This window comes from Hyperolius riggenbachi, chromosome 5, assembly GCF_040937935.1.
Source record: "Hyperolius riggenbachi isolate aHypRig1 chromosome 5, aHypRig1.pri, whole genome shotgun sequence".
Lineage (NCBI taxonomy): Eukaryota > Metazoa > Chordata > Amphibia > Anura > Hyperoliidae > Hyperolius > Hyperolius riggenbachi.
The window spans coordinates 140,733,495-140,760,836 of NC_090650.1; the positions used below are offsets into that span (position 1 = coordinate 140,733,495).

The 27,342-nt window shown below is 44.1% G+C and overlaps 1 protein-coding gene across 1 annotated transcript in view; it reads left to right on the plus strand.

The window, feature by feature from the left end:
* Nucleotides 1–27,342, plus strand: part of KIF15 (kinesin family member 15) — a 118,167-nt gene that overhangs the window by 86,065 nt on the left and 4,760 nt on the right. The window contains exons 25-33 of the mRNA XM_068236320.1: nucleotides 1,139–1,243; nucleotides 1,536–1,658; nucleotides 1,823–1,969; nucleotides 2,645–2,728; nucleotides 4,357–4,494; nucleotides 16,297–16,403; nucleotides 19,550–19,625; nucleotides 20,393–20,430; nucleotides 24,908–25,073. Coding sequence (XP_068092421.1) covers nucleotides 1,139–1,243; nucleotides 1,536–1,658; nucleotides 1,823–1,969; nucleotides 2,645–2,728; nucleotides 4,357–4,494; nucleotides 16,297–16,403; nucleotides 19,550–19,625; nucleotides 20,393–20,430; nucleotides 24,908–25,073 — 984 coding nt within the window. The remainder of the gene's footprint in view (nucleotides 1–1,138; nucleotides 1,244–1,535; nucleotides 1,659–1,822; nucleotides 1,970–2,644; nucleotides 2,729–4,356; nucleotides 4,495–16,296; nucleotides 16,404–19,549; nucleotides 19,626–20,392; nucleotides 20,431–24,907; nucleotides 25,074–27,342) is intronic.

Consider the following 27,342-nt stretch of genomic DNA (forward strand, 5'->3'; position numbering starts at 1 on the left):
TATATATACTGTATATATACATTATTTTTAATGACTATTATCTGAGAAATAGAACATTTTATCATATTTTCTATTTTAATTACAGTTACAAATTCATTAGGAGTCGGAGTCGGTGCATTTTTTCCCGACTCCGACTCCAGGCACCCAAAATTGCCCGACTCCACGACTCCGACTCCACAGCCCTGCTTTGGAGTGGCCTAGTCAAAGTCCTGACCTGAATCCTATTGAGATGTTGTGGCATGACCTTAAAAAGGCGGTACATGCTAGAAAACCCTCAAATAAAGCTGAATTACAAAAATTCTGCAAAGATGAGTGGGCCAAAATTCCTCCAGAGCGCTGTAAAAGACTTGTTGCAAGTTATCGCAAATGCTTGATTGCAGTTATTGCTGCTAAGGGTGGCCCAACCAGTTATTAGGTTCAGGGGGCAATTTCTTTTTCACACAGGGCCATGTAGGTTTTGAGGTTTTTTTTCTCACTAAATAATAAAAAACATCATTTAAAACTGCATTTTGTGTTCAATTAGGTTATCTTTGACTAATAGTTAACGGTTTTTAAAGAGCAGAAACATTTAAGTGTGACAAACATGCAAAAGAATAAGAAATCAGGAAGGGGGCAAATAGTTTTTCACACCACTGTATACTGGGCACATATATCCCTGGCTACATATACTGGGGACAACTGTCTGTCATTATGTGTATTTACTGGTGAAAAGCTGTCTCTTATTATGTGCATTTACTGGTGAAAAGAGGTCTCTTATTATGTGCATTTACTGGTAAAAAGCTGTCTCTTATTATGTGCATTTACTGGTGAAAAGCTGTCTCTTATTATGTGCATTTACTGGGGAAACGCTGTCTCTCATTATGTGCATTTACTGGTGAAAGGCTGTCTGTCATTACCTGCATTTACTGGTGAAACGCTGTCTCTTATGTGCATTTAGTGGGGAAACGCTGTCTCTCATTACATGCATTTAGTCTACGTGTCACGGAGATCTGAACGTTTGGTTTGATGTGTCACGACTCCAAAAAGGTTGGGAACCACTGTGTTACAGCATACCAGGTTTTAGGCCTTTTATGACCCGTGCACAAATTACAGACATGTTGCTTTTAATATACTTACATTTTGATTTAAATTGTTTTAGGAAATCATGGCAGACCTTATGAACCAGATCCAAGGGCTAAGGACAACCATCATTCACAAGACAGAGTCTATCGATGTTCTTACACAAGAATTAGAAGATCTTAATGTATGTATAACGTTTTCCAATTAAATCTGTAGATAAAAAGTAATGTTTATCCTTGTGTGTCTTCTAGTCACCTGAGATATTCCCCTTTTCTTTCTATAAACATGAGGCTCTTTGGATGATGTATAAAGGCGTATTTCTATTTTTACAATATTCCGCAGTGCAATATGTATTCACAGAGAGCAGTTAACTCCAGCATGTAGAATATTATGAGGCTTGCGATTTCAGTACCCTGCACATTGTGTTATTTACATTGATGACACTGCCTCTAAATAAAGCTGTTTGTTTTTTATAGAGTAAATACAGTTGCGCTCTAGTTGCAAAAGAAGACAGTAAAACCGTTTTAGAAAAGCAAGAGAACCTAATTGAAGAGCTGCGGGAATGTCTGGAAAGGAAGCAGTCTGCTGACAACATTGAGGTGAGCTGTAACTAAGTAGCTTTTATTGATTTGTTGAGAGATCTACTTCCCCCTAGTGGTGGACTAGCCACGTGCCTGGCATAATTGCATGAGAACAGTAACAAACACTGGCTTTCTGTGAGAATGTTGCTTCATTAATCTATTTGCTTTGATCTAAATAACAGAGGGAACTTTTATGTGAGGACTTGGTCCATGCAACTGAACAGCTTGGCAAGTTAACTGAAGCTTTTAATAAACAAGAAGCGTTACTAAATGACCAGAAAGAAGAATTGCTCAAAAAAGACAAATTGATTACAGAACTAACAAACCAGGTAACTCGTCTCTGAGATTTTTTGTTTTTCTGGTACAATATGTAATTTGTTGGACAGGTATCAGGAAATAAGTTTGTAAACAATTTAATCTTATCACTTAATTTGGGCTCAGATTCATTGTGGTCACTAACAATACTTTCTAGTGCTAAACAAAAGTATAGGGTACTTGGTAGGGGCCGTATACATGTTAGGGGTGGGTAAAGGTGCCTATATATTCATGTTCCCAGCATTATAATCGAACCTGCTGGAGATTGATGTCGCAATATGGACAACCGATCAATCTGGCAGGCAGGAAAGATCTTGCTTGAAAGAGGGCGGTCAGGTGTGTGGCAGTAGCAGCATCCAATTTCCAGACAACAACAGACCCACCGGACAGTCTCCCCATCATCTAAAATGTGTACCCCTGGGCTGTGCAGAGTGTTGCAGCGGAACTCACAATGGCACGCTACTCCTGTGTCTTCTCTCCAACGCCACCGGTGTGCTTACACTACACAATGACGTGCCACGTGATCATGAGGGTCTCTGCAATAAGTCCTTTATTGTCCACATATTTTTTGTAGTTTGAGTAGTATTAGTAGTATTAGGTTTGTTTATACCACAAAATCCCTATCACAGGCTGATGTAACAGAGGTAATGATTTGGTTTACTGACTTGTATAGTAAATGTTTGTTTTAGATTCAGGGGTCTGAAATGGAAATATCTGATGAAGGAATAAAACCACCCAACAGTAGTAAAAGATCTCCTGCTAATCTTTTCCAGGTAGGTATGCGTGTGTGTCCTGTATTTTAAAATTTCCATTATACGCTGGCAGAAATGTTACATAAAGCAGCAGAAAACACCAGCACCAGGAGTATCCTACAAATGCTTATTGCAATTTTTGCAGAGGTATAAAGTTTGCAATTTCTTGAAGGGAATGTCCAAGCAAAATAAAAAAATGAGTTTCACTTACCTGGGGCTTCTACCAGCCCCATGCAGCCATCCTGTGCCCTCGTAGTCACTCACTGCTGCTCCAGTCCCCCGCTGGCAGCTTGCCGACCTCGGAGGTCGGCGGGACGCATTGCGTACATTTTTACGCATTCCCGCTAGTGCAGGAACATTAACATATACATTTTTACGCATTACTGGTTCAATGCGTAAAAATTTAGGCATTGAACCAGTAACGCGTAAAAATGTTTGTGTTAATGTTCCTGCACTAGCGGGAATGCGTAAAAATGTACGCAATGTGTCCCGCCGACCTCCGAGGTCGGCAAGCTGCCAGTGTGGGACTGGAACAGCAGTGAGTGACTACGAGGGCACAGGATGGCTGCATGGGGCTGGTAGAAGCCCCATGTAAGTGAAATTCATTTTTTTTATTTTGCTTGAACCTTCCCTTTAATTCTTCACATCACAGCTTAGTTCCCATTCTATGCTGTTTTGTGCAGTGGACATGGGTACGTTTGCAACAGATTCCGCTGCTCATCAGCGGTTTCCATCAACTAATATGCATTGCATTCCTGTCCATTGTAGTAGTTCTGCAAAGGTCAGCAGTGCTTTAGTGATGAAATCCTAGAAATAGTGGTATTGGGTAGTGTTGTGCATTACGAGTAGCTACAAGTACATAGGTACTCGTAATGCAAATTTTAAATTAGACAGCGCTGCCCACGACAGAGAGGGGGTTACCTTAGCCAGTGCACACTACTCACGTTCCACGATGCGCCTACGTTTCCTTCTTCAACCCAGAAGACGAAAGCATGAGAGTGACATGCAACGCGAGTGGAGCGCATCGGCTAAGGCAGCAGCATGGTAAGTTAACCCCACCTGCTGCAGGCAGTGCTGTCTAATTTAAATTTGGATTACTCGTAGCTACGTACTTGTAGCTACTCATAGTGCACAACACTAGTATTGGGCACTGCTTATTAACTCATGAGATGCGAGACATTAATATAATTGACATGTAGTTTTGTACAAATGTGTGGTGATAGTAAGTTTGTCTCCTGTAGCAGTTTCCCATTTTAGTTGCTGTGCAGCACATCAGGCTTCATAACGTAGTGCTTGGTAGCAGCAGCTTATGATACTTTTCATCTTCCACAAGTAGCAGCTTGTTTCTATTGACAGATGCAATTTAAAGCAAATCTGTTTACTTGAGCAAAATTCTGTCAGCAAAGAACACATTGCAACAGAAGCAGAAATGTCTTTTTAAACCCATGTTGAGTAATCCTTAACATGGGAAAATCAGCACTGTTGACAACTACATACAGTTGGGTAGTGTTATACCACTAGATTAGTTATACCTACAACTAGAACTCTACAATTGATATACTTGGATTAGTAGCTGAAGCTTTTCTTAGTAGATGTAAAAAAAGTTAAGAAAAGTTGTTTGTGCTAGTAGTAACATTTGTTTTTAACAGACTCCAAAAACACCAATGGGGAACCCCTTTGAGACTGAAGTGGCGCTTATATCTTATAAGAATGCAATGCTGGAGAAGCTTGTATCTGAGCTAAATGAGGAAAGGATGGCCAAAAATGAGGAAATAATCAAACTTAAGGTATGTACCTAATATTTTGTTGGAAGTTCATATGAAACTGGAAAAATTAAAATATCGTGCAAAAGTCTATTTATTTCCGTAATTCAGCTTTAAAGGTTGAAACTAATATATGAAGTAAACTCATTACATGTAAAGCGAGATATTTTAAGCCTTTTTTTATAATAATTTTGATTATTATGGCTTACAGCTTATGAGAACCCCCAAATCATAAGACTATTGTGAAAATGTACAATATTCTAGGCTCAAAGTGTCAGTCTCTAATCAGCTACCGTATTTTTCGGACTATAAGACGGAGCGTCCGGAGCGGACCATAAGACGCACCTAGGTTTAGAGGACAAAAAACAGGGAAAAAAGAATATATACTAAACCTGGTGCATCCATGGTCCAGGGGAGTCTTGTAAAGCTTCTCCCAGTTACAGCAATGGCTGTGTGTACATACTATATATGCTGCCTGGACATTGTGGGAGCTGCTGCAATCAGGAGGATAACAAAGATTGACAATTATTGCAGCGAAATGGGTGGCAGTCTGTCAAGAAATGGATAGGGCCCCGTAAGTGGAATGCTGCAGCGTTACATAAGCCGTCACTAAACCATCCAACCACCAGAACACAGTAGATGTTCAGCACCTCATAATAGGTGTATATATATAAGATGATGGCTTGGAAGTGTGTGCAATCTGTGTTGTAGTGCATGTGCAAGACATGAAAAGGTATGTGAGATTTTTAATGCAAAAACTTGTTGGAGCACATTGGAATGAGGTGCTATTTATATGGTACACATGAGTTATACTACTGTTTTCTGCCTCTAGTGCAATTTTATGTCCTGTGCAGTTATTTCTCCCTACCATGCTTTATTCAGTGTGTGCTGTGGTCCTGTGTTATTTCTCCTACCAATGTTTATTCCATGTGTGCTGTGGTCATCCTCAGTTAAACCTTCAGACCCAGGGAAACGGCAAGTGAGTAATCTGACTCCTGCACAGCTGGACATCCTCTCTCTGCTGTCTGTTGCCCAGCGCTGCAATCCTACTCTTTCCCTCTGTCTCTTAGCCCCAGTCTTCCTTGTGTGCTGACTGTGGTCATCATCCTCACTTAAAGCTTTAGACCCAGGCAAACGGCATGAGAGTAATCTGATTCCTGCAAAGCTGAACATCGTCTCTCTCTCTCTCTCTCTCTCTCTCTCTCTGCACTCTGTACTCTGTAGTTCAGCGCTGCGATCCTGCACTTTCCCCGTGTCTCTCAGCCTTTTACTTCCTGCCTGTCATGTGAGCTCACAGGCAGGAAGTAAAATGAGCCTGAGAGACACTGGGAAAGTACATGATCGCAGCGCTGAACTACAGAGAGCAGAGAGAGAAAGACGATGTTCAGCTGTGCAGGAATACGATTACTCACATGCCGTTTGCCTGGGTCTAAAGCTTTAAGTGAGGATGATGATCACAGTCAGCACACAAGGAATAAACAAAGGTAGGGAGAAATAACACAGGACCGCAGCACAGCAGATTAACCACTTGGGGACCGCCCCCCAGCCGATGGGCGGCGGCAAGGGCTGGGCCCAAACGACCGCAATGCGCCCATCGGCGGCAAAAGGGGTGGCTGTGCGGCGATCGCGTCATTCGTGACGCGATCAGCCGCTGGCGACAGGCTCCGCCACCCTCACGCTGTAACCCGCCGGCCGTTCGGAAGCGCCGGCGGGTTACTAGCTGCCCGATCGCCGCTGACAAAGCGTATAATAGGCTTTGTAATGTATACAAAGCCTATTATACAGGCTGCCCCCTGCCCTGGTGGTCCCAGTGTCCGAGGGACCACCAGGGCAGGCTGCAGCCACCCTAGTCTACACCCAAGCACACTGATCTCCCCCCCCCCCTTCCCTCTGATTGCCCACAGCACCCCTTAGACACCCTTCAGACCACTGTTTGCACCCAATAACCCCCCTAATCACCCATCAATCACTCCCTGTCACTATCTGTCAACGCTATTTTTTTTCCTATGCCCTAAACTGCCCCCTGCTCCCTCCTGATCAGCCCCCACCCCTCAGATTCTCCCCAGACCCCCCCCTTGTGTACTGTATGCCTCTATCCCTCTGTAATAACCCACTGATCACCTGTCAATCACCCCCTGTCACTGCCACCCATCAATCAGCCCCTAACCTGCCCCTTGCGGGCAATCTGATCACCCACCCACACCATCAGATCGCCCGCAGATCCAACGTCAGATCACCTCCCAAGTGCATTGTTTACATCCGTTCTCTCCTCTAAACACCCACTAATTACCCATCAATCACTCCCTGTCACTGCTACTCATCAGATTAGACCCCTATCTGCCCCTAGGGCACCCAATCACCCACCCACACCCTCAGAACGACCTCAGACCTCCCCCCCCCCCCCCCCCCGTGTACTGTATACATCTATTCTCCCGTCATTCACCCGTCAATCACCACCTGTCACTGCCACTTATCAGATCAGACCCTAACCTGCCTCTTACGGGCATCTGATCACCCTCCCACACCATCAGATTGCCCCAGACCTACCCTCAGATCACCTCCCAAGTGCATTGTTTACATCTGTTCTCTCCTCTAATCACCCACTGACCACCCATCAATCACCCCCTGTCACTGCTACCCATCAGATTAGACCCCTATCTGCCCCTAGGGCACCCAATCACCCACCCACACCCTCAGAACGCCCACCCTCAGACCCCAGCCCTGATCACCTCGCCAGTGCATTGCTTGCATCTATTCCCCCCTCTAATCACACCTTGAGAAACCCATCAATCACCTCCTGTCACCACCTGTTACCCCCTAGCACATCTACCCATCAGATCATGCCCTAATTTGCCCCGTGTGGGCTCCTGATCACTCGGCCAAACCCTCAGATCCCCCTCAGACCCCCTTCCGATCACCTCCCCAGTGCATTGATTGCATCTATTTTCCCCTCTAACCACCCATCAATCACCTCTTGTCACCCCCCTAGCACTCCTATCTATCAGATCAGGCCCAATACAACCTGTCATCTAAGAGGCCACCCTGCTTATGACCGGTTCCACAAAATTCGCCCCCTCATAGACCACCTGCCATCAAAATTTGCAGATGCTTATACCCCTGAACAGTCATTTTGAGACATTTGGTTTCCAGACTACTCACGGTTTTGGGCCTGTAAAAATGCCAGGGCAGTATAGGAACCCCACAAGTGACCCCATTTTAGAAAAAAGGTACCCCAAGGTATTCTGTTAGGTGTATGACGAGTTCATAGAAGATTTTATTTTTTGTCAAAAGTTAGCGGAAATTGATTTGTATTGTTTTTTTCACAAAGTATCATTTTTCACTAACTTGTGACAAAAAAAAAATCTTCTATGAACTCACCATAATCCTAACAGAATACCTTGGGGTGTCTTCTTTCTAAAATGGGGTCACTTGTGGGGTTCCTATACAGCCCTGGTATTTTAGGGGCCCTAAACCGTGAGGCGTAGTCTAGAATCCAAATGCCTCAAAATGACCTGTGAATAGGACGTTAGTCCCCTTAGCGCCCCTAGGTTGCAAAAAAGTGTCACACATGTGGTATCGCCGTCCTCAGAAGAAGTAGTATGTGTTTTGGGATGTATTTTTATACATACCCATCCTGGGTGGGAGAAATCTCTCTGTAAATGGACAATTGTGTGTAAAAAAAATAAAAAAAATTGTCCATTTACAGAGATATTTCTCCCACCCAGCATGGGTATGTGTAAAAATACACCACAAAACACATTATACTGCTTCTCCCGAGTACGGCGGTACCACATGTGTGGCACTTTTTTGCACCCTAAGTGCGCTAAGGGGCCCAAAGTCCTATGAGTACCTTTAGGATTTCACAGGTTATTTTGAGAAATTTGGTTCCAAGACTACTCACGGTTTAGGGCCCCTAAAATGCCAGGGCAGTATAGGAACCCCACAAGTGACCCCATTTTAGAAAGAAGACACCCCAAGCAAGGTATTCCGTTAGGGGTATGGTGAGTTCATAGAAGATTTTAATTTTTTGTCACAAGTTAGTGGAAATTGATTGTTATTGTTTTTTTTTCACAAAGTGTCAATTTCTGCTAACTTGTGACAAAAAAAAAAAATCTTCTATGAACTCACCATACTCCTAACAGAATACCTTGTGGTGTTGTCTTTCTAAAATGGGGTCAATTGTGGGGTTTCTAAACTGCCCTGGCATTTTAGGGGCCCTAAACCGAGAGGCGTAGTCTTGAAACCAAATGTCTCAAAACGACCTGTGAAATCCTAAAGGTACTCATTGGACTTTGGGCCCCTTAGCGCAGTTAGGGTGCAAAAAAGTGCCACACATGTGGTATCGCTGTACTCAGAAGAAGTAGTATAATGTGTTTTGGGGTGTATTTTTACACATACCCATGCTGAGTGGGAGAAATATCTCTGTAAATGGACAATTGTGTGTAAAAAAAAAAAATCAAAAAATTGTCATTTACAGAGGTATTTCTCCCACCCAGCATGGGTATGTGTAAAAATACACCCCCAAACACATTATACTACTTCTCCTGAGTACGGCAATACCACATGTGTGGCACTTTTTTGCAGCCTAACTGCGCTAAGGGGCCCAAAGTCCAATGAGCACCTTTAGCCTTTACAGGTGTGCTTACAATTAGGCACCCCCCAAAATGCCAGGACAGTGAACACACCCCACAAATGACCCCATTTTGGAAAGTAGACACTTCAAGGTATTCAGAGAGGAGCATAGTGAGTCCGTGACTTTTTTTTTTTGTCACAAAGTGTCATTTTCCGCTAACTTGTGACAAAAATAAAATCTTCTATGAACTCACCACGCCTCTCAATGAATACTTTGGGATGTCTTCTTTCCAAAATGGGGTCATTTGGGGGTATTTGTACTATCCTGGAATTTTAGCACCTCGTGAAACATGAATGGTGGTCAGAAACGTCAGAGATGCTATAAAATGGGAAAATTCACTTTTGGCACCATAGTTTGTAAACGCTATAACTTTTACCCAAACCAATAAATATACACTGAATGGATTTTTTTTTTTTATCAAAGACATCTAGCACAATAAATTTGGACAAAAATGTATACAGAAATGTTACTTTATTTGAAAAATGTCAGCACAGAAAGTAAAAAAAATCATTTTTTTGACAAAATTCATGTCTTTTTTGATGAATATAATAAAAACTAAAACTTGCAGCAGCAATCAAATAGCACCAGAAGAAAGCTGTATTAGTGACAAGAAAAGGAGGTAAAATTCATTTAGATAGTAGGTTGTATGACCGAGCAATAAACCGTGAAAACTGCAGTGGTCTGAATGGAGAAAAAGGCTCTGGTCCTTAAGGGCTCGTCTCTACTTGTGCGGCGTGCGTCTCGCAGACGCACACCGCACTGAGCCGGTGGGCGGGATCGCAGGCGAATCCCATGAGCCGTGCCATGCATGGCTATGGGATTCGCAGCCTCCGTGGTGAAATCTGCGGGGGGTTCCGGGCGAATCGCTCCCGCAAGCGATTCCGCCGCGGCGCCGTCATCCCCTATGGCAGAGTTTCCCCGTGCGAATGATGTGCGGGGAAACTGCAGAATCGCCAGCGAAACCGCCCTAGTGGAAATGGGCCCTAAGGGGCAAAAAGACTGTGGTCCTCAAGTGGTTAAAGCTCTCCCACTGCTCTGATTGTTTAAGGATGGTCTAGAGGGCAGGAAGACTGCTCCTTCTTTAAGCCAATCACTGCACTGACTCAGTAGCAATGACGTATTAGATCACTGACATCTGATAGGTCAATGCTACTAAATAAGGGCAGTGATTGGCCCAGTGAAGGCGCTGTGGTCCCGCCCTCAAGACCATCGGCTGCACTTAGCACATAGAGCAGTGGGAGATCTTTTTTCCTTGTGCCACCATGTCGTGCGTTCCCGTTAACATGCAGGCGGCAGTGATATTTGGCTGCAGTATGTATTTGTGGGGGACACCTTCGGACTATAAGACGCATTGACTTTTTCCCCCCACTTCTGGTCTTATAGACCGGAAAATACGGTAATTAAACCAAAACACCTGCAAAGGGTTCCTATTTCATATATTAGTTTCACTCTTTAAGTTGAATTACTGAAATGACAAACACAATATTATATTTTTTTTGAGTTTCACCTGTAATGTGCACAATGCTGTTAGTAAGCCAGCTGCTATTCTGTAAGCCAGCACCTATTCAGTAAGGAGTCCTTGGGCTAGACTCGCTACTGCCTACTGAGCATGCCCTAGTGGCTGCAGCTCAAGCGCTTTGAGTCCGCCAGTAGAAAAGCGCAATGTAAATGTTATTTGTGTTGTCTAGTATCTTGGATGGAATGGATGTTTATCATATGCCACTGAAAATCTTAGTGTTACTACACCAGTTTCTGTGAAATCATTTTAGTGCATGCTGTGCTGTCACCCTGGAAGGGAAGGGTACTTATTGAAGCTGGAAAGGGTATTTATCTGCTTCTGGTTGTAATTAACACAGCCCCAGTGGTAGCTGTGACAGTCCTTCCACATCTTATACTCTGAGCAACCTATTCACCGTCCACATAAATACAGTATAATCTTGTTATACTAAACTCCAAGGAACCAAGAAAAGTGGTTTACGATATCAGAAGTTTACTATATCAGAATTTGTCCTAGAAATGACCTAGCCTCCCCTGGAGGCCTAGTCTCTCCTGCAAAGGACAAACTCTGTCTTCCCATTGGAGGTACAGTACAAGCACTTCCACATTTGGTGGACTACAAGGTTAAGTATACCTTGGAGCTGCAGGCTGAACAAATTGCGGGTACAGTATCCAGGGCTCTTTAAAAATTGCAATCGTTTCTGAATAGAGGCAGCCACTCTCTTCCTGTGAGTGGCTCCAATACCTCCGCAGGCGAGACTTGCAGTATGTGTCCTGCAAACTTTCTGCTGATGCTTGAGCCAATCATGAAGCCTCTCTTCAAAATGCAGCCAATCATGATAAGCCACTCACATCTGTAATGTGAGTGGCTCCGATACCTCTACGGGCAGGACATAGCACTCTCCACTCTACTTAGTTTTGCAGTAAGTAAGCCTTGTCTGATCTGCACAAGTAAAAGTAGCCTGTACTGCGCTGCACATGCTACCAGGAGCATCATCACTAACGGGAAGAGATACCTGAGAGTGTGTACCACCCAGTGGGAGGACTATGACAATACTTTTATTGGTGATTGCAAAGTGGAAGTGGTAACCCTGCATACTCTTTTGTTTACATTCACATTATTCCTCATTTTCCCCAGGCTGCTTATTAGTACTGTACTGTGTATCCAACGCCCTTGCCAGTCTTCTTGTCTTACAAATGTTATCAGGCATCAACTCACTTGGAACCAGCCTGAAGAAAGAAGCCGTCCATGGGTTTCACACTGACATATGACGCATGCACCGACCACTGTTTACTATATAAGGAGTCAGCGCCACGTAGGACCCAAAAAACATGTTTACTATAACAAAAGTTCTATTATATCGGGGTTTACTATACCAGGCATTGCTCCCATCGGTTTATAATGACAAATGGCCGGTACCTGGAGAGGTAGTGTACTCTACCTGAAAGTCTACTATACATGAGTTTATTAGAACGAGATTAAACTGTATTACAGTTTTATCAAAAGCAGTAGAAAGCATCTAGTAGAAACAGTTGCTTTGTACTGCTCGCAACAGAATGTAAAGTGTAAAGTAGGTAATTGAGCATACAGCCATGTTTGCAAATTAAACTTAACCAAAGACCACATTGTAATTTACAGCTTTAATAGCACCTACAGAGTAATTTGGGTGCCTGTGTTCGGCTACTGATTGAGGCATTGGCGGAGGTCTGTAAGCCGCACCCAGAGTTTGGCTTTCATGTAGGGTGGGTGTGAGTAAGCAGTGCTGAGTGCTTACCTTGACTATGCCTACAAGCTCTCTCAAGCAATGTTTGGGCTATTGTAATCTTTATAGTATGGCCTCTAATTATAAGCTGAATGAGCAGAAGTCAATAATGCTTGATAAAGGCTGCTCTCCACAAAAGAGGAAAAGCATTGGAAGCTTCTCTACTTTTGGATGGGAATTAAATACCAGTATCTAGGGGTGAGAATATGTTAACAAACAATAGACATAATCTTACAACTATGAGCAATGGTACCTAATGAAACAAGGCTGGGAACATTATTCAGTGTTTATACAATAATTGATGCCTTTCCCACCGTACTGCACAGGGTGGGAAAAGGTAGATGGAGTTAAGCTGGATGTGGAGCTATGGGCCAGGATCTTTAAAAAAAAAAAAATGTTTTTCACATCCCTGTATACAGCTTACTCAGTTTAAACTCTTAGCTAGATAGTATCTACGGTAACCCCTACCTGTATGGCATGCTATGGACTAGCAGATAATGATATCTGCTGGAAATGTAAAAGGCTGTCTGGCTCTTTCGCACATGTGATGTGGGAGTGCCCTGTGGTGAAAAATTTCAGGAGGGAAGTGGAGGCCTTTTGTGCATTAAAACTGATCTCAGGGACAGTTTTTGACGCTAATTGAGTAATTTTTGGATTACAGGGTGTTGGTATAGTGGAGAGAAATTCAGTGTGATGGTCTTTAGAGAAAATTGGTGTCTGCATAGCCCCCCCCCCCCATCCAACAACCTCTCAACACCCTCAAACATGCACTCTCTTTTTCAACCTGCAAAAAGTCTTAAAGTGAACCTGTGAACACACGAAAAAACTCAACCTGCAAGTGAACCTGAGGTGAGAGGGCTATGGAGGCTGCCCTATTTATGTCCTTTTAAACAATACCAGTTGCCTGGCAGCCCTGCTGATCTATTTGGCTACAGTAGTGTCTGAATAACACCAGTAACAAGCATGCAGCTGATCTTGTCAGATCTGACAATAATGTCAAACACCTGATCTGCTGCTTGTTCAGGGGCTATGGCTAATAGTATTAGAGGTAGAGAGTCAGCAGGACAGCCAGGCAACTGGTATTGTTTAAAAGCAAATAAATATGGCAGCTCCATATCCCTTTCACCTCTGGCTCACTTTAATAAAACCTCCTGGTTACCACTGTTCCTGCACTCCCCTTGCAGCACTGGGTCCCCAGTTCAAATGCCAGCCAGGTCACCATCTGCAAGGAGTTTGTATGTTCTCACCGTGTTTGTGTGGGTTTCCTCCGGGCACTCCGGTTTCCTCCCACAATCCCAAAAAAACATACAGATAAGTTAATTGGCTTCCTCTTAAAAATTGGCCCTAGACTAAAATGTATGCGCACTACACAATACATACATAGACATATGACTATGTATACTCTGTAAGCAATCCAAAACAATAATAATACTATTCAGGACCCCCCAGTAAAGATAGTCAGATGCTGCCCCCATTTTAGTATATGTACTAGCCAGGTGCTACCCACCCCCCTGTATAAGTAGTGAGGTGCTGCCCCCCTTCCTTAGTATAGGTAGACAGGTGTTGTCCCCCATTGCCCTCCCCTTTAGTATAGGTAGCTAGATGCTATCTCCCTCCACCCTCCCCCAATAAAATTCCCCCAATAAAATCAACCTTATACCAATAAAATTAGCATAGGAAGCTAGATGCTAACATTACCCCCCCCCCCCCCCATTTCCATAGGTAGCCAGAAGCCATGCTGTGTCCCCCACCAAATCCCCCCCCCCATTTCCATAGGTACCTAGAAGCCATGCTGTGTCCCCCACCAAATCCCCCCCTCCCCCCTATTTCCATAGGTAGCCAGAAGCCATGCTCTGCCCCCCACCAAATCCCCCCCCCCCCATTTCCATAGGTAGCCAGAAGCCATGCTGTGTCCCCCACCAAATCCTCTCCCCCCCCTGCAGGGCAGACGCCAGTCCTTGTCTTCTGTCCCTCTCCCTCCCTTCCCCGATCCTCCCCCCGCACGTACCCACAGAGTAGCAGAAGAGACGGCCACTTTACCTCTCCAGGCTCCAGCGCCGAAGCTTCCTTTGTCCCGCTGCCGCTGGGCGCTTCTTTCTCCAGTCAGCGTCTCTCCCATGTGACTCGCCGGTAACCTGCCGGCGAGTCACATGGGAGAGACGCTGACAGGAGAAAGAAGCGCCCAGCGGCAGCGGGACAAAGGAAGCTTAGGCGCTGGAGCCTGGAGAGGTAAAGTGGCTGTCTCTGCTGCTACTCTGCGGGTACGTGCGGGGGGAGGACGGGGAAGGGAGGGAGAGAGGGGCGCTGAGCGAAGGGATGTGGCCGTACCTGAAGCTGCACAGCGCTGCCCGGGGGTCACAGCAGGCTCGCTCTCTCCACCAGTGTGCACCACATCAAGCCCACATAATGAAGGGGCGGCTGTGGACTCGCAGGGGCTCCTCTCAGGGCTGGTGACAGGCTTAGTCAACCTGTCACCACCCGCCCCTAAAACTCTGGTGGATTCTGGCGCCCTAGGAACGGGCCTTGGAGGCCTGCCCCCAAATTCGGCCCTGTGCATAGCAAGGAAACTCCTTAAAAGGAAGTGGAAAAAACCCAGTTCCCCCTTGGTTGAGGAATGTTAAATCAGTTGAAAGCAAATCTTTGGGCATCGCTGGCCAAATAATTTGTTTAGGTAAGACTGTAAGGGTCCTTTTTACACCAACTGCATTTGGAAATACAAGGTCCTAGCCAAGATAATGTAAATCTAGGAGAACATTTCACACAGGTGTTTGTGTGTATTTTTTGTTTTTCTTGTGTGTATTTTACTTTTGTATAAAAGGTCAAAGAGAACCGGATTCACCAACCCTGGACTAGCTTTTTCCATAGCTCCATGGTTTGATTCTGGCACTCATTGACCCACTGTAGGCAATTTCACAAGTGGACAGCATGGGCAGACTTGTAGGTCTTTTTCTGGACAAAAGCCATACACCACAAGCTGCAATGCACTGTGTGCTACACCACTGTTCTCACGGGCAGTATTAAGCGTTTCAATAATTTGCACTACAGTTGCTTTTCTGTGGAATCTGAGCAAACTCTTTAACCTTTGCTCCACACAGGCAGCAATGAGCCCTTAGGTGCCCTTGATCATGTTACCAATTCATGGGTTGTCTTTAGTTTGTCTTCTGCATTAGAAACTCCATACAAGACCAGCTATTTTAGAAATGCTGTGATCCAGTCAACTAGCCATGACAATTTGTCACCTGTCAAAGTCTCTCAGATCTTCTTGCCTGCACATTTTTCCTGCTTTGAGACATCAGATTCAAGAAGTGCCCGTTCACCTGCTGCCTAATATATTACACACCTTGATGGGTGTCACTAAAACAAGATGGCCAATGTTATCCATTTCATCTGCCAGGGGTGTTTGTGCTGTGGCTGAATAATATATGTTCAAATATAAACAATATTTTTCTTTACAAATATAATCTTGGTTTATATTCTGATCACTGTTCTTTCCACCACTAGCACATATTGCACATGTGGGGGGGGAGGTACAGGGGTATGCCAGGGTGATCGTTATTGCTACCTTCCTAAGCATCAACTGGTGCTCTCTACCATATTCTCTGAAATGTGACAACATGACCACAAGGCTGCTTCGGAGTATAAGGTTGTGAGAAGCAGCTAAGTGAAGATTAGTGTCTTGGCTGATAAAGCGAGGAAAAGTTAGCTATTACTGATCACAAATAGAGAAGAGGTAGGAAGTTTTTGGTGCATATATGGTATGTAATTTGGCCAGGGGTGCACAAGCATTTGCTTACAGTTGTATACTTTCAGCTACCTTTTCAAAAATTTTGGTTCCATTTAGACAAGAGACGCTCTGACAAAGCATTTTCCTGTTTCCTGTCCCCAGGCTGGGCACATAGGCTCATAAATGTACTGTATCGTTTTATGTTTTAGACCCAGTTATGTGAGACAGAAAATCTTCGACTTGAGATACAGAACTTACAGGAACAGTGTACGGAATTACAGATCCAGCTGAAAAACAGCAAAGTAGAGAAGACTTGGTAAGTAAAAGTAATGGACTGGCTGTATTGTAGTCTGGGGATTGTTGGTGAATAGGCTGTATCGTGCTGTGGGAATCAGTTTAACATTGTTTATGTTCAGAGGAGAAAAGTACACTCAAGTCCATATTGAAACATTTCTTGCAGATTCTCACCTGCCTTAACCACTTGAGGACCCACCCTTTACCCCCCCCTTAAGGACCAGCGCTGTTATTTGTGATCTGTGCTGGGTGGGCTCTACAGCCCCCAGCACAGATCAGGGTGCATCCAGAGCGATCAGATCGCCCCCCTTTTTTCCCCACTATGGGGATGATGTGCTGGGGGGTCTGATCGCTCCTGCCTGCCGGTGTTGCGGGGGGGGGGCACCTCAAAGCCCCCCTCCGCGGCGAAATCCCCCCCCTCCCTCTCCTACCTGGCCCCCCTGGTGTTCCGGGCTGTACAGGACGCTATCCGTCCTGTGCAGCCAGTGACAGGACGTCCCCGTCACATGGCGGCGATCCCCGGCCGCTGATTGGCCGGGGATCGCCGATCTGCCTTACGGCGCTGCTGCGCAGCAGCGCCGTACAATGTAAACAAAGCGGATTATTTCCGCTTGTGTTTACATTTAGCCTGCGAGCCGCCATCGGTGGCCCGCAGGCTATTCACGGAGCCCCCCTGCCGTGAATTGACAGGAAGCAGCCGCTCTCGCGAGCGGCTGCTTCCTGATTAGTCAGCCTGCAGCTGGCGACACAATACTGCGTCGCTGGTCCTGCAGCTGCCACTTTGCCGACGCGCGGTATGAGTGCGCGGTCGGCAAGTGGTTAAGGTGGCCACCAATGTGATACAATTTGCTAAACAATCATTTACGAACAATTATTCGTATGAACATTCAGAAATTATTGTTTGGCACAACTAATAGACAAAAAAAGTGTGTTATGAGCAAAAAGAAGAGATAAGCAAAAGAGAATAAAAAATCATCTTACCCTGTCATTGTGTTGTAGAAAAAAGTCTCACGCAGCGTGGGAGGAATCATGTTTACTACTGGTACAGAGAGCTAGAGGATGTTTTCTTTTTTATTCCCTTAGTTGAAAACCATCCTTTTTTTTCCTCTTATATAGATACCCAAGTTTATCCAGATTGCTTAGGACCCTGTTTCACACTGATTCTTGTTCATGTAGCGATTGTTGCAGCAAAAAAAAAAAAAAATGCGTTTTCAGACTGGTTTTGACACGGTCATTTTCTGCTATTTCTGGCTGCTATTACACTGCTCTCCACTAGGCTTCTATGCTGGTGCTGAGAGGAGAGTAAAAGAAAGAAAAACAAGGGAAGAGCAGGAGCCCGTGGTGGTGGTGGTGCACACACAAAACACAGGTGATGTAATACCCACAAGTGTAGGTTGCTATATAAGGCAACCACTTTAAATCGCATGTGGGTTAGTACCGTCCCCACTCGGCCTTGGTGTTCAAATACTGGTCGCAGCTCTCTCTGATTGCAAAATATCCAAAATCCGTACTAGGGAAACAAAGTGTAGAAAATGTGGTCCTTTGAACGGGGCGTACTTATGTACGTACCAATAAAATGTACTTTATTAACAATGAAAACATTTGTCAACACTGTCGGTATTTGTCATCCAGCAGATAACATGCACTACACGTGTGTTCAGGTCTTCGCTGATCCCCCACCTCCACTTAACATCAACAGCCAGGGAGGGGTGTAGCGATCTCGCACATGTGTAGCCAGACCACTGTCACTCATGAACACTGTGATACCACCAGGCTGCTAAGACTAGACTGTAGGAAACATAAGGGTGCAAGTATTTACAGTGACACGGACCCCAACATGTTTCACCCCTAAAGCTCTCGTCAGGAGATGAATAAAGTGTACAGTGCATAGACAAATAGAATATTTACAACATCCCCACCACCAAAATTCACAGCAGTATATCAGCCCCTGTCACAGCACGTGCGCGCGCTCTTTCTCTCTCTCTCTCTCTCTCCCCCCAACCCTCCCCTGGAACTAACTCTGTGCCCCCCAGTCCCACTGGTTCCTGAGATGGGGTATACGAAGCTTAGCTTGTGAACCAGCGGGGATGGGGTGCTGCAGTTTATCACAGAGATGATTTGAAAAGGGGGGGGGGGTAAGATTGTGAAGACATTAGGATTTTAAATCTATATCATAACTTATTCTAAAACTAGGAGAAGCTTCATGTGGCATCATTACCCACAAGCCAGTACATTCAAGACGGAGTAATAATTAGCCTAAGCTAAACGTCACATAGTGGGAGGGCTTTCACCTCACTGGCAGTAGGACTTTTTCCCTGAAGACTGGGTTTTCTGGTTTTGTTTTGTTTTTTTCGTGATAAACTTGTCATCGCCTTCACACTGATGGTGAGTTTGTTTCCACCTTACAGTTTGTCTTTGAGGCCTGATTGGTATCCAGACTTGTTAATATTTATACTCTGTAAAAGCAAGCTATATTTGTCACTTAGGAACATTAAGGGTCCTTTTACACTGGTGCATTGTGGTAGTGGTGCGATTTGGAACAAGCGCAATGCAGACAAAAAGTCAATTGCCTGAATTTATTTTCTTTGGTTGCACCATCTCTAATATTTTTAGCCATAGACCCTGAACAAGCATGTAGATCAGAGGTTTCTGACTGGATTGCCTGCATACTTGTTTCAGGTGTGTGATTCAGACTGCACGGATTTACGTCACTGGAGCCTATAGGCACAGATGTCACACGATACCTACATGAGCCTACACAACCCCACCGAAAGTGTGCTGCCTGGCCCAGCTGTCTCTTCTCCCTTACTTCCCTTGCCCATCAAAGGCAGCTTCAGGTGTCCCTTAGTATTAGGCAGCCAGAGGTACCCTCAGTATTAAGTTGCATAGGGAAGGAGGAATAAAGGCACTCGAAGAGCAGAATTAACCGCCTTTCTATCATCAGGCGCCTGTAGGCACAAGCCTATAGTGCCTTATGGTAAAGCTGGCCCTGGATTCAGACATTACGGATGTCAGAATGTTTAACAGGGCAGCCAGGCAATTAATATAGTTTAAAAGGAAATAAACAATGGCAGCCACCATATACCTCTCACTTCAGGCGTCCTTTAATGTGAAAATCTAAAATAACAGACGTCATTTAATTTTTCCTGTGCATGTTTTCTTTCTCAGTGATGAGCAAACAGTATCTGGCATGCAAGAGTTGAAGAAAGAAATTGAAAAAGAAGTATTTGATAGACTGGAAAAGGTAACTTCTAAGAAGTCATTGTGAAATTCAACATGTGGTAACTCATAGGAACTAGATCCCTGCTTACCAAATGACATGAAATATCAGTACTTGCTGAATGCTTCTGTATGCTGTAATGTGCATCCCACTATTGTAGGGCAAGCGAGGAGTAAACAATCAGGACTACATTACAAGGCAGCAAGCCTGTATGTATGTGCGTGTGTGCACAGTGTATGTATGTAGATATGTATGTACATCTTTTTTTGTTCACGCCCACACATTCTGTGCACATAACACTCTAGACACACTGTTTAGATCAGTGGTCCTCAAACTAAGGCCCGCGGGCCGAATGCGGCCCCCTGAGGCTTTTTCACTGGCCCCCACACACAAAATGTATTACATGCTGTGTTGGAGGCATAATGTCGGCTCTGGATCAATGGGAGACATGAGAGCTGCCCATGTTAATAAGCGCTGTCTACAATACCTGGGCTCAATGTAAAGTTTTTCTACATCATTTTATGTATTCGCCGACCCCCCAGCAGTCTGAAGTATGCTTACCCGACCCTTGATTGAAAAAGTTTGGGGACTCCTGGTTTAGATTTAGAAATGTAAATGAAATTTGGCTAGTAAATGTATGTTTCATTTTTTTGTTTTTGACATTTTATTGAACTGCTAACACATTATAAAAACCTTTTTTGTTTTTCTTTTTAACAGAATCAACTTGTAATTCAGTCAAGGTTTCTGTACAGTTGTATTCTTATTGATTCTCTTCTCCTTGTTCTTAATAGGGTAAATCATCTGAGCAAATCCTCAAATTGCAGTCAGAGTAAGTTTGACAGTTATTTTTCATTTATTTCCATTGGATATAATCCATTGAATTTGGGGAATGATTTGAATTTCTGTAAAAGGTATTCTTGCTGTCTGAGCCTTAAAGGATACCAGAGTTTAAAAACTTTGGAGAAACGGGGAGCAGGCATATACTACTACCTGTCCTCATGCCCACTGCTTCCCCCACATCCTACAGCGAGCACCCATGGTCATGCGCATGACACAGTGACGTCCTATGCAGTGCGCTCATGGCCACAGGCGTGCGCTGTAGGACATGCACAACCTGGCCGGCACCTGTGCAGTATGTCTTGCCCCTGCCGACCGGAAGAGGATCCTGGGGGGCTTTTAAGTGAGCTATGGGGGTAGATAGGAGAACGGGGGAGCGGTGGGCATAAGGACTAGTATATGCCTGCTTCCCCGTTTTTCCAATGTTTTTCAGCTCTTGCATCCTTTAAAGCGCATACAAATACAAAATGGTCTTCGCCAGAAGGGGTCAAGTTACAATCCCTCAGGCAACAGTTTGGGGCCTCAGTGATGTACAAACACTGTTTTCATCAGGAGAGAAGGTTCCATGTTTTTCAAAGATCCTGCATTCCATGTTATTGGCAGTTAATAGATTTATCAGGCAGTTAAAGAAACACTTTGATGACACGTAGCAGATCATAATAAATTATTTAGAATACTCATTTTACCTTAGTTATTCTGGTTTTAGCAGCAGAAACCATTCACATATCTATATATAGCAGGATATTGGTATGTAGCCCCCTCATTGATTGTCTGCCATAGCAATGATTTAATTTCCTCTTCTTCCCCAGAGCATTCTGGGAGATCGGCTGAGTTTTCTGCTCAATTTACATAGGGGGGGAGGGTAAAAATAACAATCAGTGTATACACCTTGTCAGCAAGGAAGATGCCAATAACTGTAATAAATGTAGAAATGTAAATTAGGGGAGGCAAGAAAGAACATTGTACAATGGAAAAACTCCGACATTGAATATTGTAAAAAAAAAACTGAAAAGTATCCCTTTAAATGAGTAACAAAGAAAGTGTTTGTCCTATGAAGACAATCCTAATAAGGTGGTAGTTTCTTGACAGCCTCCTGGCCGAGTACTGTTACAGGGCTGTATACAAAGAAGGGCAGTTTGAGTTTCCTATCACTTTGGTATCTAACTTCATGGTCTGTTTCAGCAGGTACTGTGTTCTGTGGTATATACTGTAGGTGCCAAGCCTGTGGGTTCTCACTTGAGTTCTTCTATCTATGTTATTACACAGTGTTTTCAGGTGCCATGTGTAAAAAGGAGTTTTATACTTCTCATAGAAGCTGGAGGAAAGAAATTATGCCCAGTCTTTGAACATTACTAAACAAATTGCCTATATATATAAAGCTTTAGTACACCAGGAGATTTATGTACACATGATGATTTATCCACCAGCCAGTTGTTCTGCAAAGCATATAAGACTTTTTGCTACTTTACAGGCTCAGCAGACATTTCAAGCCTTCCTGTCTGGCAGTAAGGACATGGTATTACCACCTCTGCAGCACTGGAACTGGAGCACTGGATGTTCTCCCATATAAGGCTTTGTTGAGCCTCAATGAGTACCAGTGCTGGTTTGGAATGCCAGTCATCCTGCCTATGCCTGCTCTTTGCCATACTTACTCCTGGCCCCTTGATGACATCCTCACCTGGCATCTGTACCAGTACTGAGTGAAGGAAGATGTCACGTAGGGAGAAAGATAAGTCCATCGTCTTTTTCTGCTCCAAATATAAATAGGATACTTACAGTGGAGGAAATAATTATTTGACCCCTCACTGATTTTGTAAGTTTGTCCAATGACAAAGAAATGAAGTCTCAGAACAGTATCATTTCAATGGTAGGTTTATTTTAACAGTGGCAGATAGCACATCAAAAGGAAAATCGAAAAAATAACCTTAAATAAAAGATAGCAACTGATTTGCATTTCATTGAGTGAAATAAGTTTTTGAACCCCTACCAACCATTAAGAGTTCTGGCTCCCACAGAGTGGTTAGACACTTCTACTCAATTAGTCACCCTCATTAAGGACACCTGTCTTAACTAGTCACCTGTATAAAAGACACCTGTCCACAGAATCAATCAATCAAGCAGACTCCAAACTCTCCAACATGGGAAAGACCAAAGAGCTGTCCAAGGATGTCAGAGACAAAATTGTAGACCTGCACAAATCTGGAATGGGCTACAAAACCATTAGCAAGAAGCTGGGAGAGAAGCTGACAACTGTTGGTGCGATTGTTCGAAAATGGAAGGAGCACAAAATGACCATCAATCGACCTCGCTCTGGGGCTCCACGCAAGATCTCACCTCGTGGGGTGTCAATGGTTCTGAGAAAGGTGAAAAAGCATCCTAGAACTACACGGGAGGAGTTAGTGAATGATCTTAAATTAGCAGGGACCACAGTCACCAAGAAAACCATTGGAAACACATTACACCGCAATGGATTAAAATCCTGCTGGGCTCGCAAGGTCCCCCTGCTCAAGAAGGCACATGTGCAGGCCCGTCTGAAGTTTGCCAATGAACACCTGAATGATTCTGTGAGTGACTGGGAGAAGGTGCTGTGGTCTGATGAGACCAAAATAGAGCTCTTTGGCATTAACTCAACTCGCTGTGTTTGGAGGAAGAAAAATGCTGCCTATGACCCCCAAAACACCGTCCCCACCGTCAAGCATGGGGGTGGAAACATTTTGCTTTGGAGGTGTTTTTCTGCTAAGGGCACAGGACAACTTAATCGCATTAACGGAAAAATGGACGGAGCCATGTATCGTGAAATCCTGAACGACAACCTCCTTCCCTCTGCCAGGAAACTGCAAATGGGTCGTGGATGGGTGTTCCAGCACGACAATGACCCAAAACATACAGCAAAGGCAACAAAGGAGTGGCTCAAGAAGAAGCACATTAAGGTCATGGAGTGGCCTAGTCAGTCTCCGGACCTTAATCCAATAGAAAACCTATAGAGGGAGCTCAAGCTCAGAGTTGCACAGAGACAGCCTCTAAACCTTAGGGATTTAGATATGATCTACAAAGAGGAGTGGACCAACATTCCTCCTAAAATGTGTGCAAACTTGGTCATCAATTACAAGAAACGTTTGACCTCTGTGCTTGCAAACAAGGGTTTTCCAGTAAGTATTAAGTCTTTTATTGTTAGAGGGTTCAAAAACTTATTTCACTCAATGAAATGCAAATCAGTTGCTATCTTTTATTTAAGGTTATTTTTTTGATTTTCCTTTTGATGTGCTATCTGCCACTGTTAAAATAAACCTACCATTGAAATGATACTGTTCTGAGACTTTTCATTTCTTTGTCACTGGACAAACTTACAAAATCAGTGAGGGGTCAAATAATTATTTCCTCCACTGTATGTAATACACTGTAGGATGAGAGGTTATGTACACAGTAAAGTTAATTTGGATTATTAATGCTGCCATCTTTAACCACTTTGGGTTTTTACCCCTTAACCTCTTGAGGACTGCAGGGCTAAACCCCCCTAGTGACCAGGCAATTTTTAGTTTAAAAGGCCACTGCAGCTTTAAGGCCAAGCTGCAGGGCCGCACAACATAGCACACGAGTGATTTCCCCCCCCCCCCCTTTTCTCCCCACCAACAGAGCTCTCTGTTGGTGGGGTCTGATCGCTCCCCCCATGTTTATTTATTTTTTTAATAAATATTTGTGTTGCCGTTTTTTAAAAAAAAAAAAACCCTCTTCCTTTAAATCCCTTCCCTCCCTCGCTCCCTCCCTCCCCACAGCCGGCCAATTACGGCGATCGGCTGTCATAGGCTTCTGCCTATGAGAGCCGATCGCTCTCTTGTCCCCCAGGGACACGGCTGTCCCCAGTGCAGCGCTGCTGCTGATCGCAGCGCTGCACAGAGTAAATAGACGGCGATCACGCCGTCTAACAGTCTCCCGAGCGGCAATAGCAGCCTGCGCGCGATCTCCTGCAAAACAGAGCCCCAGGACTTTACGCCAATTGGCGTTAGGCGGTCCTGGGGCTGCCGCCGCGGCCACGCCTACCGGCGTGACGCGGTCGGCAAGAGGTTAAAGGATACCTGATATAAACTAAGAAGGAAAACCAGAAGGAGCATGCATATGTACTGGCAGCTGTCTGATGCTAACCGCTTCCCCGTTCTCCTCTCTGCCCCTCCGATCCTACCTAAATGCACCCCGGCAGCCACACTTTATATTTTAGTGTGACACTTTAAACTTATTAAAAAAAAATACACTTTCAATGAATGTTTGCTGCTATAACAGCAATCATTCACTTGTAAACCTGTGCGCACATGTGTGAGTGGTGACTACTTTTACCGCCAGATGCGTCTCTCATCCTGGAATCTTTAGGAGGACAAATTTGAGTCACGTTAAAGAGTCTCAGCTGGTTAAGGAAAAATTATATTGTGTACGTTTTTCTTGTTTCACTTCTATTATATTTCTACATCTTCCTTTAGGTTAGCAGATGTGAAGGAAAGACTTACTTGCAAAGAGAATACACTCAGCGAGCTGCATAAAGAAATGGAGCGAACAAGAGCTTTAGAGCTGAAGGCCTTCCAGGAGAAAGAGGACTTCCGTTCTTTACTGGAAGACAAAAATGAGGAGACCGAGAAAATGTTACAGGTAATTGAACTGGAATGGCAGTACTTTGTCCAATGCTCTTCATCGTTGCATCTTCTATGCAACAATTTTATCTTCTATTTTTCTGCAAAACATAGCAAGCTCTTACTTTCTTAATTAAAAATGTATTTTTCAATCAATATGCCACTAGTTGTTTACGAACTAAATATGGGAGCATAAATTGTGGTTCCATGATGACATATACATTATAGAAGAGCCACAACAAGCAGATTACAACTTTTTTTTCCGTTGGTTAAAGGGAGCCTAAACTGAGAGGGGTATGGATGTTTCCTTTTAAACAATACCAGTTGTCTGGCAGTCTTGCTGATTTATTTAGCTGCAGTAGTGGCTGAATCACAGACCTGAAACAAGCATGCAGCTAATCCAGTCTGACTTCAGTCAGAGCATCTGATCTGCATGCTTGTTCAGGGGCTGTGGCTGAAAGTATTCGAGACACAGGATCAGCAGGAGAGTCAGGCAACTGGTAATATTTTTAAAGGAAAATTCCATATACTACTCAGTTTAGGTTCCCTTTAAATACATAAAAATGCAATGACACTTCTGCATTTTAAAGCAAACTTGTAATATCCCCCCCAAAAAATATAGATACTTATCTTACCTAGGTAGAGGAAAGCCTCTGGGTAGGTCAGGGGCCTCCCACGTTCTCTTTGACCCCACCGTGGCTGACCAGGACCCTCTTCTAGTTTGTGGCAGCGCTCCTCTTCGTGTACGAAGGCTGTCGTTCGGTGCCTGCATGCTGTAAGAAACTATACGTTTCACACCTTTATTCCGGCACCAGCAAATCATTAGTAAGAGCTGCAAACACTACTCTCATCACAGCAACAGCATCAGGCGTCTTCCGAGTTAGGAGTTTTTTCAGTCAACAAATATACAGTACAGTTCTTACATCTTAGCAAAGCAGATTATTCTGTAGTAAGTCTTTTGCGTTACAGCTTCTTGATTCCCTTGCATGGAATCAGGTTTCTTCTTATGTCTATCCTACATTACATCTAACTACCTAGCCCGAAGGCCTACCTATCTAATATATACAGCATACGTTATATCAGATTACATAAATAAAGGAAAGTACCGTAATTAGGGTTCCAGTCAGTAGATAGAGAGCGTGAAAGTAAGAGTGCGCTCCGTTGGCCCATCATGAACCTTAATACTGACCAGGAAAGAGTTAACTGTGTCATCATCTGAACCATCCCCCTAAACCTATAATTGATTCAGATCCCTCGTAGGGTAATGACACAGACCTACTCAATTAATATTCCGAGTGTCCTCTACTCTACATACAAAGAATGCCATGTTTGGTAAATATTGGCCTCTGTTTTCCCCTTTGCAGTCTGAAAGTCTGTACATTTGAACAGATAGTGTTCCTGTCCTTCGGACGAGAACAATCTGCTTCTGGTAAAGGTCTTCATAATTTCTCTCCGAGAAATTATGCTTAAAGAGACCCTGTGCAAATCAAGCCTTTCAACTAACTCCGTTCAAATAACTGAGGCCTACATATACTTAAATTATAACACATGCGTATGGCTGCACTTGCACAGTAGCAATAAGCCGCTCGAGGTGTGCATTTATTAGTGTAATGGCTCCAGCTTCCTCCCACTACAATAACAATATAGGTTAAAGTTTTTTTTTCAAAAATGCTTGGAAATGCCTTTCTTTTTTTGGAAGGCCGCAACAGTCACATGACCAGCACTGGTCCATAAAGATCTTATATCTGAGTGTGACCGAGCTGCACTGCCTTTTGGAAGAGGTATGGCCAACCTGCTGATGTATACCCCTCCCATTCAGGACGTGGAAGGGTCATGGCCAAGCTGGTACTCAACCCCTCTCCCATAGAGGTTAATGGAGTATGCCATGTGACCAGTGCATGGAGCAGTTTAGATAGCATGGTACTCTAACGGTACTCACACATCTAGTGACTTGTGGCCGATCGACAATCTGTTTCCTGTGGCGGACTCGGCCGATTCCTGAGAGCTTTAATGCTAAAATTTATCGGGAATCGGGCTGCAGTGTATGGGCAGCCGACAGATCTCTCTCTAATCAGATTCGATCAGAGAGAGATTTGTCTCTCGGTCGAATCTTACCATCATTGCCTGATGTAAGGCTACCTTTAGTCTGCAAATGAGCTTGGCCATTGGCAGTGTATACAGGGTCACAGGGGTGTAGAAAAATTTATGGTATAGGAATTGTTTACTTACAGGAGTCTTTTTTCGACCACCCAGCTGAAACAAATTGAGGATAAAACACCATATATGCT